The sequence below is a fragment of the Heloderma suspectum genome, chromosome 2, assembly GCF_057233095.1.
Source record: "Heloderma suspectum isolate Gila_16-S chromosome 2, 16-S_ref, whole genome shotgun sequence".
NCBI lineage: Eukaryota > Metazoa > Chordata > Lepidosauria > Squamata > Helodermatidae > Heloderma > Heloderma suspectum.
The window spans coordinates 16,178,174-16,196,639 of record NC_139459.1 but is presented as its reverse complement, the minus strand read 5'-3'; the positions used below and the strand labels follow the sequence as shown (position 1 = coordinate 16,196,639).

General features: G+C 41.6%; 1 protein-coding gene across 1 annotated transcript in view; it reads left to right on the top strand.

Annotated features, from left to right (window-relative positions):
• The window catches only part of SMAD7 (SMAD family member 7), a 53,396-nt gene extending 35,206 nt beyond the window's left edge, over positions 1-18,190 (top strand). The window contains exon 4 of the mRNA XM_084832885.1: positions 15,959-18,190. Within this exon, the coding sequence (XP_084689011.1) occupies positions 15,959-16,497 (539 nt within the window). The 3' untranslated portion in view covers positions 16,498-18,190. The remainder of the gene's footprint in view (positions 1-15,958) is intronic.
• Positions 18,191-18,466: the final 276 nt, after the last annotated feature.

Below are 18,466 nucleotides of genomic sequence, written 5' to 3'. Positions count from 1 at the left end.
AAGTCTTGTTCACCTGCTACCAATTTGGTGCCGATGGAGCCAAAAAATAAATGAAACACTACTAAAACATTGCATGTTCAGATTCCTAACTATCTTAGAAAGTCTTAACTATCTTACGAAAACATCCCGAGTATACATGTCTACTCAGAAGTAAGTCCCATTGAGTTCAACAGGGCTTACTGAATTTGGTGGGGGGGCACGGCTGCATGTGGCCCACTGGCGCTGTGTGTTGCCCACCCCTGGGGTGTAGCATTGCAGCCTCAGTCTATTAAATGTTAATGGTTTTGATTGAGAGTTGGTGTAGCATAGTGGCCAAGAGACTGAGCTATGCATTTGCAAGTCCCTAGTTTGAATCTCTTCTCTGCCATGAGGTGGCCAGGTCACTCTCTCCGCCTCTGAGCACATCTGTAATATGGGGGCATAATAAAACTTACTTGCCTTACAGAATTGTTATAAGGATTACAACTAGATAATGGATGTGAAGCACTTCACACTCAAAAGTGCCATACAAATATTAAATACTATTATTGGGTGGAAATCAGATCTGAGTAAACACTCTGATTTGTATGAATCACTTCTGTTGTTGATATAAGGAGTAGAGGTGCCAGAATTCCCTGGTCACAGGCAGGCAAGTGATACTGAGATAGCTAGCAAGATGTTCCAGGAGAGCTTACAAGCAGGCTGGTGGCAGTATCCCACGCTCTGTTTGTTGACCTGCGCTTCTGGTAGTTTGAGGTATGCAGTCTCTGGACATAACATGATGCATTTCTGGAAATAATGATCAGCACCTATCAATAGGCCTATCTTCCTTGAAGATAACTTCTCATTTAAAAAAGCTTTTTACGATAGTTCCTATCTCAACATCCTGTAGTAATTAATTCTTCAGGTTAATTATCTACTATGTGAAGAAGTACTTTGTCTTAAACCATATGCCTGTCTGTTTAATTGAAAAAACACACACACTTGAGTTCTTGTAATGTCCGGACACCCCTCTCCATTCATTCTCACTACTGCACCTTTATTTCATTGTCAAGTGCCCACTCCAAGTTGTATTTTTTTCACATTAACTATAATGCCCCACTGTTTATTTTTCTTCAAGAGAAAGATGACCATTTAGATGTCCTTTTATGTACCTTTTCCAGCTCTTTTGTACTATTTTATTTGCTGTCATGCTGCATTTAATTGGTCTTATTATATATTTGATTCATTTTTAAATTGTCTTACGGATTTTATGTTTGTTAGCCTCCTTGTTTGGAAAGGCTAAGCAAATAGCTAACTGCTAGAAAATGGATAGTGAGGAAGAAGAATGCCCTTATCACCCATAATTTTTTAAATTGTCCTCTCTTCCTTTCCATTCTCGAATGGATTTCCTTTACCATATGATGCTTGTCCCATGCTTGTGTGTGTGTTCCTTTAGCAACAAAGCCAGTAAGGAGGCCTAGTGGCAACCTGACCTGAATGTAGCACAAATACTGCAGTCTAGACAGAACCTGGCTTTGTCATGGTAGCTCAGACTGCTTGTGAGTGTTTAACCCACTTTGTGGTGACGCAGTTTGCTGTCATCTAGACTGCTGTGCTCAGCTACGTCAGGGGGGAAGCAGTCTAGAAACCTGGATGCTCAGCTACGGTTTAAATGAGTATGTAAGAACTGAGGAGGTGAACCACACATTTTGTGCTCTTCAGCTAACAACAGAATGAACCGCTGATACAGCCTACCTTTAAAATGGAGTAAAAATAATTTCTCTCCTTCTCCCCCTCCCAGCTTCCTTCTGCTGCCTGCTTCCCAGGAATGTTGGGAGGATTAATTAGCTTCATGAATGTAATGTACTGTCTTAATTGTTAAGTGTTATTAATCCACTGAGTAAGGTAGGAGACAGGAGGGGAGGGGTGGTGGGAGAGGGTTTTTGTCAGATAAGCAGCGTGTGGAGCTAGTCTAAATACCCTTCTCTGTTGCTTTTGGCTATTAGCTTTCATTCTTGACTTGGGGGTCACCCAGGTTTCTATCTGGAGAGTTGGGGGCAGGGAGGAGAGAGAAAGTGAATGAGAGTGAGGAGGGACGGAGCAGGGGCGAAAGCGCCCATGTACCAGGTTTGGAAGAGGTGTGTGTGTGTGTGTGTGTGTATGAGAGAGAGAGAGAGAGAGAGAGAGAGAGAGAGAGAGAGAGAGCTTTTGCTTGCATGCGCTTAGACCCAGAAGTGATTAGATTATGAAGGCAGACAGAAGTAATGATTAACTTTTTCAGTCTGCATGCTGTCTCCAGCCTGGCTGTGTTGTTTTTCCCCCTAAGTAGGCCCTGGCCCTGAGTCGACAGGGTATTAGGTTGTAAAGAAAGACAGAAGGAATGAAAGCCAGGGGAGGGGAAGACGCAGAGGGGGGAGGGGTGGGGCTGAAATTGAGGGAGGGTGCTTTTCCTCCATCAGATCTGGGAACGGAATTTATTGGCTAGAATGTAGTAAATGTTCAAAATGCCATCCCATCTAAACAGTTTTCACAATTGTTATTAGCGGGAAGAATCTAGGCTAGATGAGAACATGGGGAGGGGATAAAACGAATGCTTGATTCTAAGCCTGTGTTGCTGCTGCTTATATCTCTGTACTGAACGAACATTTCCTTCACTCTCTAGGAAAACGCTGTTTTAATCAAGAGGTTTTTGGCTAATATGCCTAGTTTTGGGTCTTGCAAGCTGAGAACATTTGATCCGTGCACTGCCACTGAGAAGGATTTCCTTTCGTGTGCGTTCTTCCGCCACCCCCTCCCTGGCTCTCACATTATTAAAACTAGACTTGCAGAAAGCATATCTGTGTGGAATGTAGCTAGGCATGCAGGGAAGGGGGAAAATCCCCAGTACTGCTGAGTGTTCTGCATCAATTTGGTATACTAGATTACTACACTTTATTTTTTTTTGTTGGCTGGTGTTTATAAGACTTTTTAACATAGATGTGTTGGCAAGCGAAAGGAACAAAACCTACAAGGTTAGATCCAAAGAACAGACCACCACCACCTCCCCCCAGTTCTCTTTCCTTAGCATCTATAGTAGATTGGACTTGAAAAATAGCCCTAGAAGTTACTAGTTCAAAAACAAACAAACAAAACCCACAACTTTTTAAAAACTCTCTTGCCTGATTATTTGAAGATGATTTTTACATGCCTCAGGTGACCCAGGAGAGAAACTATTTAGAAGGCTGTCATACACATTCCTAAAGTATTTTAAAAAGAGTTATTCAGGACTAACAGCTTTATGTCTGTGCACTTTTTATATATTAGGAGGGTACGTTTCTCTCTCTGCCCTGACCCCAAGGGTAATCAGGTTCCATGGATTCACAAGACACCTGAGAGTTAAAGAGGAGATGAAGTATATTAATGGTTTGTTAAGTTTAAGTCTAGCTTGTTGTGTCTAGGATGTAGGAGGAAAAATATGCTGCTGCTATAGAAACATTACATAAGCAAAATTGTTTTAAATATTTTTGGAGTAATGAAATGAACTCTAAACTAAAGGAGCCATATTTTTCAATGTAGAAGGCCTTGAAATTTGCATTGGCTTTGCACTGGATGATCTGCCTCAGAGAGGCATTAAAGAGAGTTAATGTTAATTTCTGGAGCAGTTTCAATATTTGAAATGACTTTGAGGGGTTTTTTTAATCTCATTCATCCCAACAACTGTATGTTACAGATGCAGAAGGGAAGCTGAGGGTTAAGTGATGTGCCCAAGGCAACCCAGTGAGTTCCCACAGCTAGTAGAAACTAGCAGCAGTCTAGGTGAGAATACTTGTTCACACTGACAGAACAGGTGTAACTGCATGGCTCTAAGACATTTGTGTTTATTATGGAAGGGCCATAGGTCATACAGCCTTCATGTTTCAGCTTTCATATTTTTCAGAGCGTTAATAAAACAAGGGTTGGCAGTAGGTGTGAAAGTCTTTTTATAAAGATCTCGGGATCTGGTCTCAGTTTTTCTAGCACCAATTGGGCCCCATTTGATCTTAGTTTAATGCTGGCTGGGTTCTTGTTTTGAAATCTTTGCACTCTTTATTTTTGTCAAGGTTTGCTAAAAGGCATTATACTGATGTTAGCAAATTCCCCCAAAGAATCTCATTGATTAGTCAAAAAAAAGGCAGTTTGTAAGCCTCAGGTGCTATGGAATCTCTCAGCACTCCTCGCCTGTTAGAAGGGTTAACATGCAGCCTCAGGGTTATAGGGTATAGTGTATTCAGGGTCATAATTTCTGTTGTCTTTATTGTGACATTTATATCCCATTCTTCCCTACTGCATAGAGGTTCCAAAAAGTTTCCCCCCTGGGGTCTGGCTGGGTTCAGACCTGCGTAGCATTAGAGATGGAGCTATACATCAGGTAATTTAAGATTATTTTATGTAGGCAGTATTTCAGAGGAATGTGTAAATGTTTTATGTTAGGGGACTGTGCATTATAATATCATATAGTTAATTACTTAGCAAAGGGCAGGATTATGGGGGTATCATAGAATTGTTTGTTTAGTAGTGTAGAATGAAAAGGCAGGAAGTTCAGGGACACCCAGGTTTGAATCGTGATTCAGCTATAAAGCTCCTTAGGCAGCTGTTGGGTAGCAACTGTCTTTTTTAGCCTCTACCCTACCGCATAGGATTGCTGTGAGGATAAACAACTCCTTTGCTTGCCCCCAAGTGCTGTAGAGATTATTAATGATAGCAAATTTCTTTCGGAGCCAGAGAGAAGAAATTAGAGAGCTTTGGGGGACACTTAAAAAGAAGGGGAGAAGAGACGTGCAGGAGAAAAGAAGGTTCTTGAAATTAAAACTTCAAAAATAATTAGGCGGGGCTGTGTACCAAACAACAGCAAAGAGGGCCATTTACTGTAAATATTATGAATGGAATTGGCTGGGTTTCTTGATTCCCGCCCTTCTAAGGCTTTTTCCCCCCGAGCTAAGTAGAAATCCGGCCTTCAGACACCACAGTACTCTATAATTTGCATGGCTGATGAGGCCTATGGCCTGGGACAGAGGAATGGAGTCAGCTGGCTTTAGTCTAACCACTAGAGACAGTCAGACCAGCCCTTTTTGTTTTGTGTGCGTGGATGTGTGTGTTTTTTCTAGCTATAAAGCATACTCATTCGAGGACTCCATGGCTCCTGCCTGCTGGCTTTTAAAGAAAATACAATTAGGCTTTAAAAAGGATTTCCCCCCCTCCTCCCCCCCCTTCTTCTTCCTCTTTGGGTCCTTTCGTAGCAGCAGTAATTGATTCACTTGTCATAATTAGACAGCAGCAGTGGCTAATGAAGCATTTATGAATCAATGTTGTTTGTTTTTCAAAGACTCTTTTTAAAAATGCCATGAGATCTAGGTCTTTCTGTATAACATCCCTCTCTAACTATACACATGTACAGACAAACAAAAAATCACACACTCACAGTCCATGGCTCTGTTGACACATTTGGCAATATGGGTATTGTTGAGGTGTGCTGAATTGGATCATACCTGCTTCTACTCCATACATTGATGTAATGTTTAAAGCCAAGGTATGCACGCTCATTTCTACTTGGAAAATGTAACAATCGTTCTTTAATATGGGATGGGGGAGAAGTTCCTTTTAGATATTATATAGGGTATTTAGGGAAGGTGGGACCAGAGACAGGGCTGGAGGCTGACAGCTGTAATTCTGCTGTCCTTTCAAAGCACAGACTTCATCCATATTGGATAGGGTGAACAAGGCCAATGTGAATTGATTAGGAATAACTTGGATCTTGGATTCCATGTACATGATCACCAATATGGATTAGAATCCTTGCTTCATCCATGAATGGATGGAGTGGAGGGAATCTTTCTGCACTCTAACCACTTCCATTGTGAATATCAGAGGGTGGTTAAAATGTGTTACAGGGTTTTCACTTTGTAAAATGGAAGAACGGTATATATGTTTAACAAAATAAATAAATGAATCCCTCTGTGTTGAGTGATCTTGAGTGGGTCCAATCCAGTATAAAGTTAAACATATTTTACTGAAATTAATGGGATTTAACCAATTTTAAACTGTGTGCTGATTTGCACCCTAAATTTGTATAATTCTGCACACAGTATTTATATAGTACTTCTAGGGCTTGTTCAGTGGTTGAAATGAACTTGGCACATGTAACAACCTCCCTGTAGTGTTCGAGCATTAGAAAAATAAGTGGTTTTTCTCAATGCCCTGATTTATAACTCTTAACAACCCCACAAGTGGAAAGGGACTTTAATTGTGAGCTTTATTACTACAAGTGTAATGTGTGAACATGACACATTCTTCAGCAAACATGGCCGGTTGGCAGCATACTCCTATGAGGCACAGGCCACAAGAGTTTATGGCATACATGGATCAGAGTTGGGTTTTGTACTGACCTATCTGTTGCACATGCAAAAGAAGGGTAAGCTAAAGCTGAGAAACTAGAGCAGAATCAATTCCATCATACATTAAAATATTTAGGGTTTTAAAACATTGTTTTGGAACATCCCCCTCCTGTTTCAGACTCTCATATCTTGCACCAAACCCATGCATTAGATGATGTCCTGAAAAACAGCAGAGGATGTAAGGGTAATATACTTCCACAGTTCAGTGTTCCTTAATGTTTTCAATAAGATCAGTTGCCTGCTTCCTAGAGCATGTCCAAAGATTTCTTCCACTCCCAGTTTCGTGCTATAATGAACATTCTGAAGAATTCTTCCCAATCAAAGGTGTGATTCAATGTGGGAGACCTCATGCTAACATGAAACACTGAGACATGTCAGGCCTGCACTAGTTGTGAACCACCAAGCTGAATGCAGTCATGAATGGCAGCCCATCAGGCTTAGTAAGCCGTTTGTCACCAGCATTTGATTGCAAAGACAAAGTAGTAGAATGGCTTGTCAAGCACCTGGGAAGCCACAATGCATGGCTGGTGGGCCATGTTTGGCATGGTGGGCCATAAAACATGCGGGCTGCATTCATGTGGACTATGCAACCTGTGTGTCTCTTTCATTCAGGTGGGTTGGGAGATCAGGAGAGGCTTGGCTCTGGGTGATTTGGGGGAATGTCAAAGGGAATGACAATGGATGTCCTTAAGCAGATGCCTACATGTTCTCAAACTGCTCTTTACAGCCATGAGGACTAGGACCTTGCTTTTAAAATAGAAGACAAAACCCCTCAAGCCAAATTCTGATGGAGATTCCATTGGATGCACAGTACCCTTGTATTATTTATTTATTACATTTATATCCCGCCTTTTTCCTCCTTACAGAACCCAAGGCTTTTTTCCTCCTTACATAATCCTCCTCCTCTCCATTTTATCCTCACAACAACAACCCTGTGAGGTAGGTTGGGCTGAGAGTCAGTGACTGGCCCAAAGTCACCCAGTGAGCTTCATGGCTGAGTGGGGACTAGGACCCAGATCTTCCGAGTCCCAGTCCAACACTCTAGCCACTACACCACACTGGCCTTGTAGGTCCACAGTACTTCCTGCTACTCTAACCTATGAGATAGTGTATCTAATCATGGGCTAGAAAAGAAGAACACACAGACTTTACAACACTAAAGATTTAACAGATGTATTTGCTAGCTTCCAAGCTTCCCTTAAGGAAAAAATAAATTTTATAGAATTTCCAATTTTTCCTCTGGCAAGAAACAGTTTTATGCAAAGGGCATTTGTCTTGTTGGATGGGAATCCTTTTTTTTGAAACTTCAAATGCTTTAGCTTGTAGAGTTACTTTATGTGCTGAGTAATAACTGCCTAATTAGACACAGAAACAAATTTACAGTCTGGTCTCTGAATCTGGGGATTAAAGGCCCCATAAGCACCCACTGACACAATAGCCCATAATGGCTCCTAAAGTGATATTATGGTCTGTTGTGTCAATAATCCACAGATTAAGGACTCCCTAAGTAAGTGTGACACCACAGCCTGGTTGCTTCTTTGGAATCTATAGTTTCAGCTGTTTTGTACAGTCATAATGGAAGAACATGGGAAATTTAGTTTCTTAGGCCCAGTTGTATTGAAATCACCATCATCTGGACATTATGAGGAACCAATGAAGAATAGAGGTTTGCTTGTTTCTGCAAAAGCAACAAGAATTGTTGAATCTTGGACAGTTTGTCCTATATTAGTGTTGTTCAAATCTGACCAAAATCTCTCAAGAGCAAAGAACGATTAACAGCTGTTGATAAGCTGTTTCATACATCACGGATAAACTCATAAACGTACATAGCCAATTGCTTTAGAAGATATATTGACTTTTTGTACACTTGACTCATATTTAGAATGGGGAAAATATTTCCAATCACGTTGCACCATTATGCGATGTTTAGGTTCCATTCGTGTACAGAGGTGAACTTTAAAAAAATAAAATGTTTAGGTATCCGCATCAAAATTTGAGGTTTTTTCTAGTGGTTCTGTAAATCATAGGTGTGGTGACTGATATGTGTGGTCTGTTTTATTTTACTTTAATAGTAGAATCTCTGTGGCCGACCACGTGTTTATAAGTTTACTAAGCAAGAGGATCTCTGAACAGTTATAGTATAAATCTGTGTTACTTGGCCTGATTCTGCAAGACACTTCTTATGCCCTTAAGCAAGAGTGCATACTCAGGATCACCTCTGCACTCTTGCTTAGAACACAAGAAAAATCTTGAACCATCAAACCGTCCATCTAATAAAGCATTTTTGCAGGAATCCCAGCAGGGCTATGTGTCCACAGAAAATTAATTGGACAGCAGGCTAGTGGTGGACCCTGTAATACCTTGCTGTACATGGTTCTAAACTAGGGCTGGGCCACTTGTGGTCCTCCAGATGTTTTGGCCTACAACTCCCAGAAGTCCTAGCTAGCATAGTAAATGGTGAGGGATCATGAAAGTTGTAGGTCAAAACATCTGGAGGGCCACAAGTTGCCCACCTCTGTTCTAAACAGTGGCAAGATTTCCTGGGGCACGATTAAGTGTGTGGCATGAGGTGGATAGGGACTTGGAGAGAGGGTATGAATTTATCACTGATGGTCATGTTGGTTTTATGTAGAGGCTCTTCTAAACTGAAGAATTCGCTATCCTAACATTATATGCTTGGAAGTGAATGTATAGAGAGGGAGCTTTCTTTGGGCTCCTGCAGCTATCACTTCTGTGACAGTCAGCGTTACAGTCACCTGGAGATGGCTGCATAAACTGAGCGGGTTCACAGGCAATTTTTAAATAAGATTTCTTTGAGTGTGTTTTGTTGGAATAGATAACCCTGTGATCCCAGATCCTGTGTTTTTAAGCTTTTGGGAATCTCTCTATATTCTGACTTGAAGGATGCCTTTAGCCATCCCTCAGCTGCAGAAGGGGTTCGTTAGGGAAGTAAAAGTGAATTCGGAAGTTAGGTTGGCTTTGGTTAGCTTGACTGGGTAGAATTCCTGATAACATAAGCCTTGCAGTTTTATTCTTAGTTTGTATTACGTTATCTGGATGTATTTCTAAGACTATATTTACAAAGGGATTTCTAGGCATTGCCTCTGCAGGGGAAGCATTGCTTCAACTTTTTCCTAATGGGAAAGCATTAACATACCCATAGAGACTTTCTGCTTCCCTTCCTTGAACACCTTTACTCATTGACAGCCTCCTTGATGTGCTGAGCCCAAAATTGGATCAAGAACTTTGCCTTACTCAAGTAAAATAAAACTCGATGGCCTTGTAGGCCCCTTCCAACCCTACTATTCTATGATTCTATGATTCTATGATCTTCATACATGCAAGCTTTCCTGGATGAAACTGATTAATTTGATCCTTTCCAGTCTGGATTCAGGCCTGGTTTTAGGACCATTGACCATGGTATCTTTCTGGGATATCTGGCTGGTTTGAGGCTAGGAAGGACTGTGTTGGGATGGCTCTGAGAAGATGGTGCTGGGGGGAGGTAGTATGGCTTGGCCCCATAGGGGTTAAAGGGTTCAACAGATTTAAATTGCCCATGCTATTCGGCATCTACATGAAACTGCTGGGAGAGGTCATCTAGGGTTTTGAAGTTGGGTGTTATCAGTGTGCAGCTTAAAGTTGCATACAGACGTACGTTGTATATTGTGAAAGAATAAAGAAATACAATTACTTGGTTGGGATTAGGTTCAGGGGAAAATAGTTTTGCCAGTTTATAGCAGAAGCTTACTGTGCAAAGCACTGATTGGCTGGCACTGGTTACATCACAAACCTGCCTCGCCCCACCCCCTGCCTTCATCCCCAGAGCAGTTTTGCAAGTCTTTTAAAAATGGATTTTACTTTTTGTTTAAATAAAATGACAAATGAACATTTATGCTAATACACATTCATTCTGTTCTTTAAAAAATATTCAGGCAGCCTACCTGAAGATTGAGAATAAATATGTGTGTTGAATGTGTTGCAAAGGTAGACATAAACCACCCTTGAAGTTAGCAATTCTAAACTAAGACTGAACTAAGAATGAAGACGATTGAATTGAACACCAACAACAAACACTAGTTTGTCACTTGCCTCATTCATGAAAAAGATAAGCAAATTATGTTAATTGCATGCAGCTGAAAATGCAAATGAGCTGTGAGTCTCTATCTTGTGATATATTACTAATTTGGCCTTTGGTTCTGAACGAATTGCACAGCCGTGGCACTGAATAATGGGACCATCTGTGCTGTTGGTTCTCCTGGGACAGCTGGAAGTTCTGCTGATTCTTCCAGCATTAAGTCCCATTTTACAGTCAACTACAACTGGGGAAGTGAGAACTTTGTAGCATTAAAGGCACATTCAGTGATAATAAGCAGCAAGTGAGTGGTAGATTTTCAGCCCGGTTTGGTTGCACATTGAGTGCTGATGTGTATCTGTTCCAACCCAGGATAACTGGATGCTGATAAGATTCCTAGAGTGGTAAACCAATCTGAGAAAAAAAGCATGAATGCAGATACCAACTTGCATACCACACTTGATATTTATGTTGGCTTAATACAAGTAGCCACTCTGATGAGGTTTATTTTTCATCCATGGCACCTATTTTGCTGATTCGAATGGTGTGTTTAGGTGCTAAAGTGTACTCCATGGTGCACACATTATTTGTGCAATCACTCTGTCTCATCCATGGAATTTTATGGGTGTCCAGACGACGTCTTCCATTTGTAACACTCCCGTGTTTTCCCACTGCTTCTTTCAGCTACTTTCTGATCACGGAAAATTGGTTAAGGAGGAAAAGACAGAATAGCTGCACAAAGTCTTTTGATTAGTAGTGCCAGGAGCCATCTGTCTGGAATCCCCAGACCCAAATTTACATTGCAAATTTTTGAAGCTTTTCTAGCAGTTACACTCAGCCAGGTTACCGGCTGACAGAAGAGTGTTCACATGACCAGCACTGCACCATGTCTTCATATAAATGGGGCTGACAGAAGAAAGAGCCTCTGTGGATGTAAAATAAGCTTTTTATGGTTGTTTGAAGCAGGCCTAACTGAAGTTAGAACAGGCCAAGTATAGTTTTTTTGTTTATTACATTTGAATGCTTTCTTGCAAGGAATTTTGAATAGCATAGATGGGGGTTATCTCATTTAACTTTACAACAGTCCTATGGAATAGGTTAGACCGAGAGACTGTCATAAGGAAAATCTCGCCAAGTGAGCTCCATAGCTGAGCAGGGATTAGAACCCAGGTCTCAGCGGGTCGACTTCCAACCCTCTGTGGGGAAATAATCTATATCTGTCCACCAAGTAGCAACCACAATGTGTACGTAACCGCTTGGTAAACCAGTGCCTGTTTTGTCCTGCCAAGTGGTGAGGAGAACTTTACCGCGCTTCTGCACCTGATTCGAAATCTTGCAAAGCAGAGGTGGGTGAGGTGGTAAGATTCTTCTTGCCAGTTGAGAGGGTAGTGCAAATGACCATTTCACCAGTGTGCTACGTCCACACCGAGGGAAGTTACTACTTGGCAAGTGATGGTACACATTCACCCAGTGGTCCCACACAATCCTTTCTGCTTCTGCCACCCATGTAGGAAATTTGTCATTCAAGCAAGTCACAGCAACCTACTTGTGCGGTGAGATCTTCGCTGTAAGGGTCGTACACTGAAGAAGTCTGTCTGTCTGTCTCTTTTTGCACACACACATACACTCCAGAGACAGAAGAGTCTGCAATTTAGCTAGGCTCAGCAATTAACGTAATCTGAAAACTTCTCTTTAACTGACGTCTGTCTGAAAATTGCTGGGTGGACTGCTGGGTCGAGGAGATGAAAGGAAAAGAATACAGTCTGAGGGATTTTCTTTCATGCAATAGAGTGGCTTCAGAAAGGTCCTTCTACACAGATCTAGATACATTTTTCCCTGGCCACTCACTCTCCCTGCCTCTCTCTCCCGCTTAAGTTTTCAATTTGTTTTTTTTTTTTTCATGACAGTAGCCTCCTTCCCTGTCCCGTTTCTTCAAAACTTGGGAAATAACTTGTACGTTTTAAAAAGTGTTCCCCTTGTATACTGCACCCCTCCCCGATGACTACACTGAAGTAGTTTGGGAGAATTAGGTTAAAAGTAATTTGATACGAACGTTTGCCTCTTTCTCCCCTCCCCTTATTCAGCTCCTCTCCCCCCACCCCCCTTATTCAGTGCCAGGTTTCATTGGGATAGTTATATGAAACAAAGTATTGTGAGGCACTGAAAGGGGGTGGTGGAAGTGGGGGGGGGAGAACTGAAAGACAAAATCAAGGCCCACCTTAAAGTAGGGGCAGCATATCCCACAGGCCTCCGCTGGCTTAAGGAGAGGGGCATAGGAGTGTCATTCCCCCCCCCACACACACACACACTTTTCTTATTCTTGAACTTTATCATAAACTTTATCTTTCTAATTTCCAAACACTGACCCATTTTTAGAAGCTGCCTCAAGCTACTAAGGAAATACTTTCCTAGCTGGCATAAGAATACGGTCAAATCAGAGAAGCGTTGGCAGCGTTGGCTTTTAAGAAATTGTAAATGGGTGTAGAAAATGTGGCTGCTGAATGGTGTGTCTTAGGCCCAGGTTCATATATTAATTACCTCAACAGCATATTTTCCACCTCACAACCGCTTCCCTGTGGTTGGCTCCCACATTGCCAATTTATCGTATGAAAACGTCCTCTCACATGGATAGTCAGCCTCACGTGTGTGTGTGTGTGTGTGTGTGTGTGCGTGCCCCCCCACCCCCTGCCACAGATATCCCACAATTAGAGTTTCTGGCTCTTATGGGGACCTCTTCAGGTCAGTGTTAATTTTAGTTCCATTGGTTCCGTGCAACTTAAACGGCCTATGGATCTGCTCCAATTTCCTTTGAAATGGATTGGGGAGCCTGTGCACGTAGAAGCTCCATGGCAGAACTTTGGATCGTAGAATCATAGGGTTGGAAGGGGCCTACAAGACCATCGAGTCCAACCCCCTGCTCAGTGCAGGAAGCCCGATTCCCAGGCAGTCACCCATCCAAGTACTAACCAGGGCTGACCCTGCTTAGCTTCCGACATCAGGCTAGATCAGGCACATCCAGCCCTTTGCTTGTCTCCTTCAATATATTTAGAATTGGGATATAAGCATGGTGCAAATGCCCACTGAAAGGTGCTAGAGGATGTTTTGAAATGTTAATGTACTCAGGTTAATGTTAATGTACTCATGGCTTCTATTTAATATATGTGGCAGTTAGGGAGGCTTCAGAGGCTGGGATGTGGGGGTAGAAACAGCGAAATCTGAGCCCTTGGTTTACTCCCCCTGCTTCCCTTCCTTTGTTCCTTTATTAAAAAGAACATTTGCACAGCTTTAGGAGTTCCCAGGTCTTAGCATGTCTGTAAAAAGCTTTACAGAATTGCTGGCTAATCGGCATGGAGCTGATGCACTATGCAAGTTGCCTACAGCTTTTAAGGAGGGAGTTTGAGTCAATACTCCCCTTTCCTCTCCTTGCTCCCCTCCAGCACTAATTGTGATAATTATCTCTCTCACCCTGTTTAGCCATAGAGACACAGTTGAAAAGAGAGTGTTTGGTGGGGAAGGAGAGGAAGCATTCCCTCCTGCCCCCCTCTGCATTTTTTGCTAACAAATGCAAGACTTCCGGTCTCCACCCTGCTACCACAAACCACAGTCTAACTGCAATTCAATCAGATTTATAGCTCATCTGACGTCTGTATCCTTTAGCATTTATGACCAGAGATCTGGCTATAGGCGTAAATAAGGCCTGTAAATTATAGCAGACGATCTTACCCTACTTCAGTCTGGACAGAGCTATGGTTAACTCTCCTTTTATGACTCCTCTCTCTCTCTCTCTCTCTCTCTCTTTAATGACGAGGGAAAATTTATTATATGAAATGAAGCTAGGGATTGGCCTTTAAGAACAGGATGATGTACGCAGCGGGTTAGGCTGTGCAGTACCTAGCTGTCAGCCCTGCTTACCCACATTTGACATCACAAAAGATGTCTGTGGCTGATAAGCAGGTCTTTGGTATTATGTTATCTGCCATTGATTTAGCGTTGGCTTAAGCTGAACAGCTGCATCCAGGATTTGAAGGTAGGGGTGTGGAGAAGAAATCAATTATGGGATATACAGGACTGCACAATACGTGGTAGTTTTGTGTCTTCACCCATTTCCTTGACCACAACAAGATTGTTTTGCCTTGTTCATGATTAATATAAACAGTTGGAAATCAGAGGAAGGCGGAGGAGAGAGAGCTTCAGCAAATACCAGTCTCAAATACTTTCCTCCTTAAAGTTTTTTAGTTCATCGCTAGACCTGGATTACAATACAGAAGCCCTCATTCATACTGACCATTATGACATGGTAGTGATATCATAAAGTCTCAATGAGCTGACATAAGGAGAGCTCTGATGGAACAGCCTAAAGTTTAGCACCCTGTTTCTAACAGTGGCCAGCTTAGATGCCTCTGGGAAGCCTACAAGCAGAGCATGCAAGCAACAAAATATGCCCCCAGCACCTGGTACTCAGAAGCATCCTTCCTCTGGACATGGAGATTCCATTTAGTTATCAGGTTTTGGACATGGTAGCAGGCCTTGTGAATTCTCCAACACAGGCTTAGACAGCAAGACACAATCTCTTTGGCTCAGAAGGTTTTCCAGGACATGACGACAGAAGATTTCCATGGATGTGTACAATTCAGTACAGGATTTCTCACACGTTTTGAACTGTCAAAATAATTCTTCAGAACCATTCATTCACCTCATAGTGTTCCCCCTGAAGAATAACTCTTGAGTTCAAAACATGCTGGGAATCATGAACCAATTCTCTATAACCATAGAGGTTTTTTGCTATTTTGCATATTTGGGTATTTGTAACTGAGCGACAGTTGCAACACGTGGCAGAAGCACATTGGTACAAATAGACAAGTGGTAGTGAGTATGTACTGTTGCTGCCACATTCTAAATGTTCTGTGAAACATCTCAGATGCTGGACTGTAATGTTTTTTTAAGGCTTTTGTAATGGACGGATTTGCAATACATACATACTTGTCACATGTAATCTCTTCCTTCCCACTACCGACAGGATATAGTTAAAATCTGGAGGTTCTTAACATGTGTTTTCTTAAATAAGTGCACAATCCTATGCATGTTTAGACAGAAAAAAGTCCTACTCCCAGCATGCCCCAGCCAGCATGGCTGGCTGGGGCATGCTGGGAGTTGTAAGACTTTTTTTTCTGTCTAGACACACATAGGATTGAGCCCGAAATAAATCTCGTTCTCTTAGTTTGGCACCTTATGATTTGTAAGCCCATTTCTTGAAAATTTAGTTCTAGACATAAAAGTTCTTCGCATTTAGATTAGTCAATTCCATAATAAGAATTTTCTAAAAGAAAAAAAAATGTCTGCCTGGTTTCCATGGAATTCACACAAATCCAATGATATTGATAGATCAATGGTCTCATCTCTGGATAAAGCAACTTTATGTATTCGTTAGACAACAGGAATACAGGTGTTCTAAGTAGACCATGTTATTTTTGTGAGATTAAACTTACATGTCCCCCTCCCTCTCCTCTTTTTCTAGATTCCCAAGTTCTACAAGAATCGGGGGATCCGTCACACTGGTGCGTGGTGGCATACTGGGAAGAAAAGACGCGTGTGGGTCGGCTATATTCTGTCCAAGAGCCCTCCCTGGATATCTTCTATGATCTACCTCAGGGGAACGGCTTCTGCCTCGGACAGCTCAATTCGGATAATAAAAGCCAGCTGGTGCAGAAAGTCCGTAGCAAAATCGGCTACGGCATCCAGCTGACCAAGGAAGTCGATGGGGTGTGGGTTTATAACCGCAGCAGTTACCCGATTTTCATCAAGTCGGCCACACTGGACAACCCCGACTCCAGGACGTTATTAGTTCATAAAGTGTTCCCAGGCTTTTCCATCAAAGCGTTTGACTATGAGAAAGCTTACAGCTTACAGAGGCCCAATGACCACGAATTCATGCAGCAGCCGTGGACTGGCTTCACCGTTCAGATCAGCTTCGTAAAGGGCTGGGGCCAGTGCTATACGAGACAGTTCATCAGCAGTTGCCCGTGCTGGTTGGAGGTTATTTTTAATAACCGATGACTCGAGACTCAGACTGGACTCAACAATGACATTTTATAACTACTTTGCTGCTAAATATCTCCTTCTGAGTGCTTGCTTTTTCATGCAAACTTTTTTTGTTTGTTCTGTTTTGAGAAATAGCTTATGGAAAGATTTTTGTCTTTTTGTTTTTTGGCTTTGGTATTTTGAAAAGGTTTTTTTTGTTAAAGTGTGAATGACCAATAACTCAGAAGGGAAAGGAAGGCACCTGGGATGGGGTGTGGGTGGGGTGAGGGGTGGAGGCGACTTCACTTGAACATATTTCGCTAGTTTATCGTTTTGTACACTTTTAAGTTATTGTCCAAACCTGGTGGCTGGAATTGGATGCAACTTGGTTTTTGCATTGCTCCCTCTCTTGAATTCAGACGATCTTATAACTTCCTCCCCACACCCTTTTATAAACATACACACAGCAATCCAAACATCTGTGTTTTCCTCAGTAGAGACACAATGTTCTTGTGCGCTTGGACTGCTTCATTCATTTCAGTGGAGGGAGCAGATGTCCACACACACAAAGATACAGTGCATCAAGATCCATTTTCTCCATTGAAATGGATGGAGAGACCATCACAGGCAGTGGGGATCTAAATGCACATTGAAGCTACAAAGCCCATAAGATTTTTTTTTTTTTAACAAGTGATCTAGCTACCACCAGGTTCTCTTGAATCTGGTGCTATAAATAATTTATATTATTTGACTGCTATGAGGTGCCTTCCTCCTGATCACTCGCATACAAACCAGTCTGTCTTGCTGCGGGGTTCTGTATTGGGGCAGACCATTCCATCTGCTATTTGTAACAACAAACACCAACTCCTTAGCTGGTCTGAAGGAAGCCAATCCCTGGTGGTGATGGAAACCCCTCATGGTCACCACACTGAATGAATGTACACAACATGTGTGCATACATACAGAGTCAGTTTGGAAAGCAAATGCAGCAGGATAAAACTTTTGCCAACAACTTTATTACCTTTTCTCCTCTTTCCCTCCTTCCTGCCCTCTCCAATGTGGCCACGTGCTGCTTTAACTCTTTATGTCTGTGTCATTGTGGAGGAAAAAGAAGCATGGGCTTTAAAGGGCATGCCCATGTTTCACTTAGTGATCATTTGTGATGCCACGAAAACAATAAGGTGCATGGCCTGTGCTTTTCAAATCGATCTGCGATGCAGACTTCTTGATACCTTTTTCTTTTCTTTTTAAAGGACGGAAAGGATTTTCAGTATTTATCCCCTTGTAACCTGTCATGATCAGGTTTATGATAGTACTGTTTGCATCCAGAAATTGCAGTCATTCATTATATCTTCTTGAATTCATACACTTAGTATGATAATTTTACACTGTTCTTAGCTCAATGAGCATGTTTAGACCTTAACATAAGCTATTTTTCTAAATATAAAAGGTTTAAGTGAACAAGAGAAGCATTCTCATTGGAATTTTAGCATTGAAGTGCTTTGGAAAATAAAACAACAACAACAAAAAAGAGACTCCTTTAAAAAACCCTGAGATTTATTAAAGAAAAAATGTATTTTATGTTATATATAAATATATTATTACTTGTAAATATAAAGACGTTTTATAAGCATCATTATTTATGTATTGTGCAATGTGTATAAACAAGAAAAAATAAGAAAAGATGCACTTTGCTTTAATATAAATGCAAATAACAAAATGCCAAATTAAAAAAAAGACAAAAAGACAATCTTGGTGTTTTTTTCCCTCCCTCTTGTGCATGTTATCATCCAGCTGAGTGTTTTTCTAAAGAAGCATGTTCCCTTTTTTTTTTTTTGGATGTACGGTTGAGATGCTGTTGTGCACAGCTTGTTTTTTCAGGATGAATTGGTGTCAGGGAAAAAATGGCATTCAAAATTACAGGTGTCTGCGTAGCAGAAACTGGTCACTCAGGCAACACAGCAAGTGTAGCATAACAAGGGAGAAGTAATAACAGGGCCCTTGA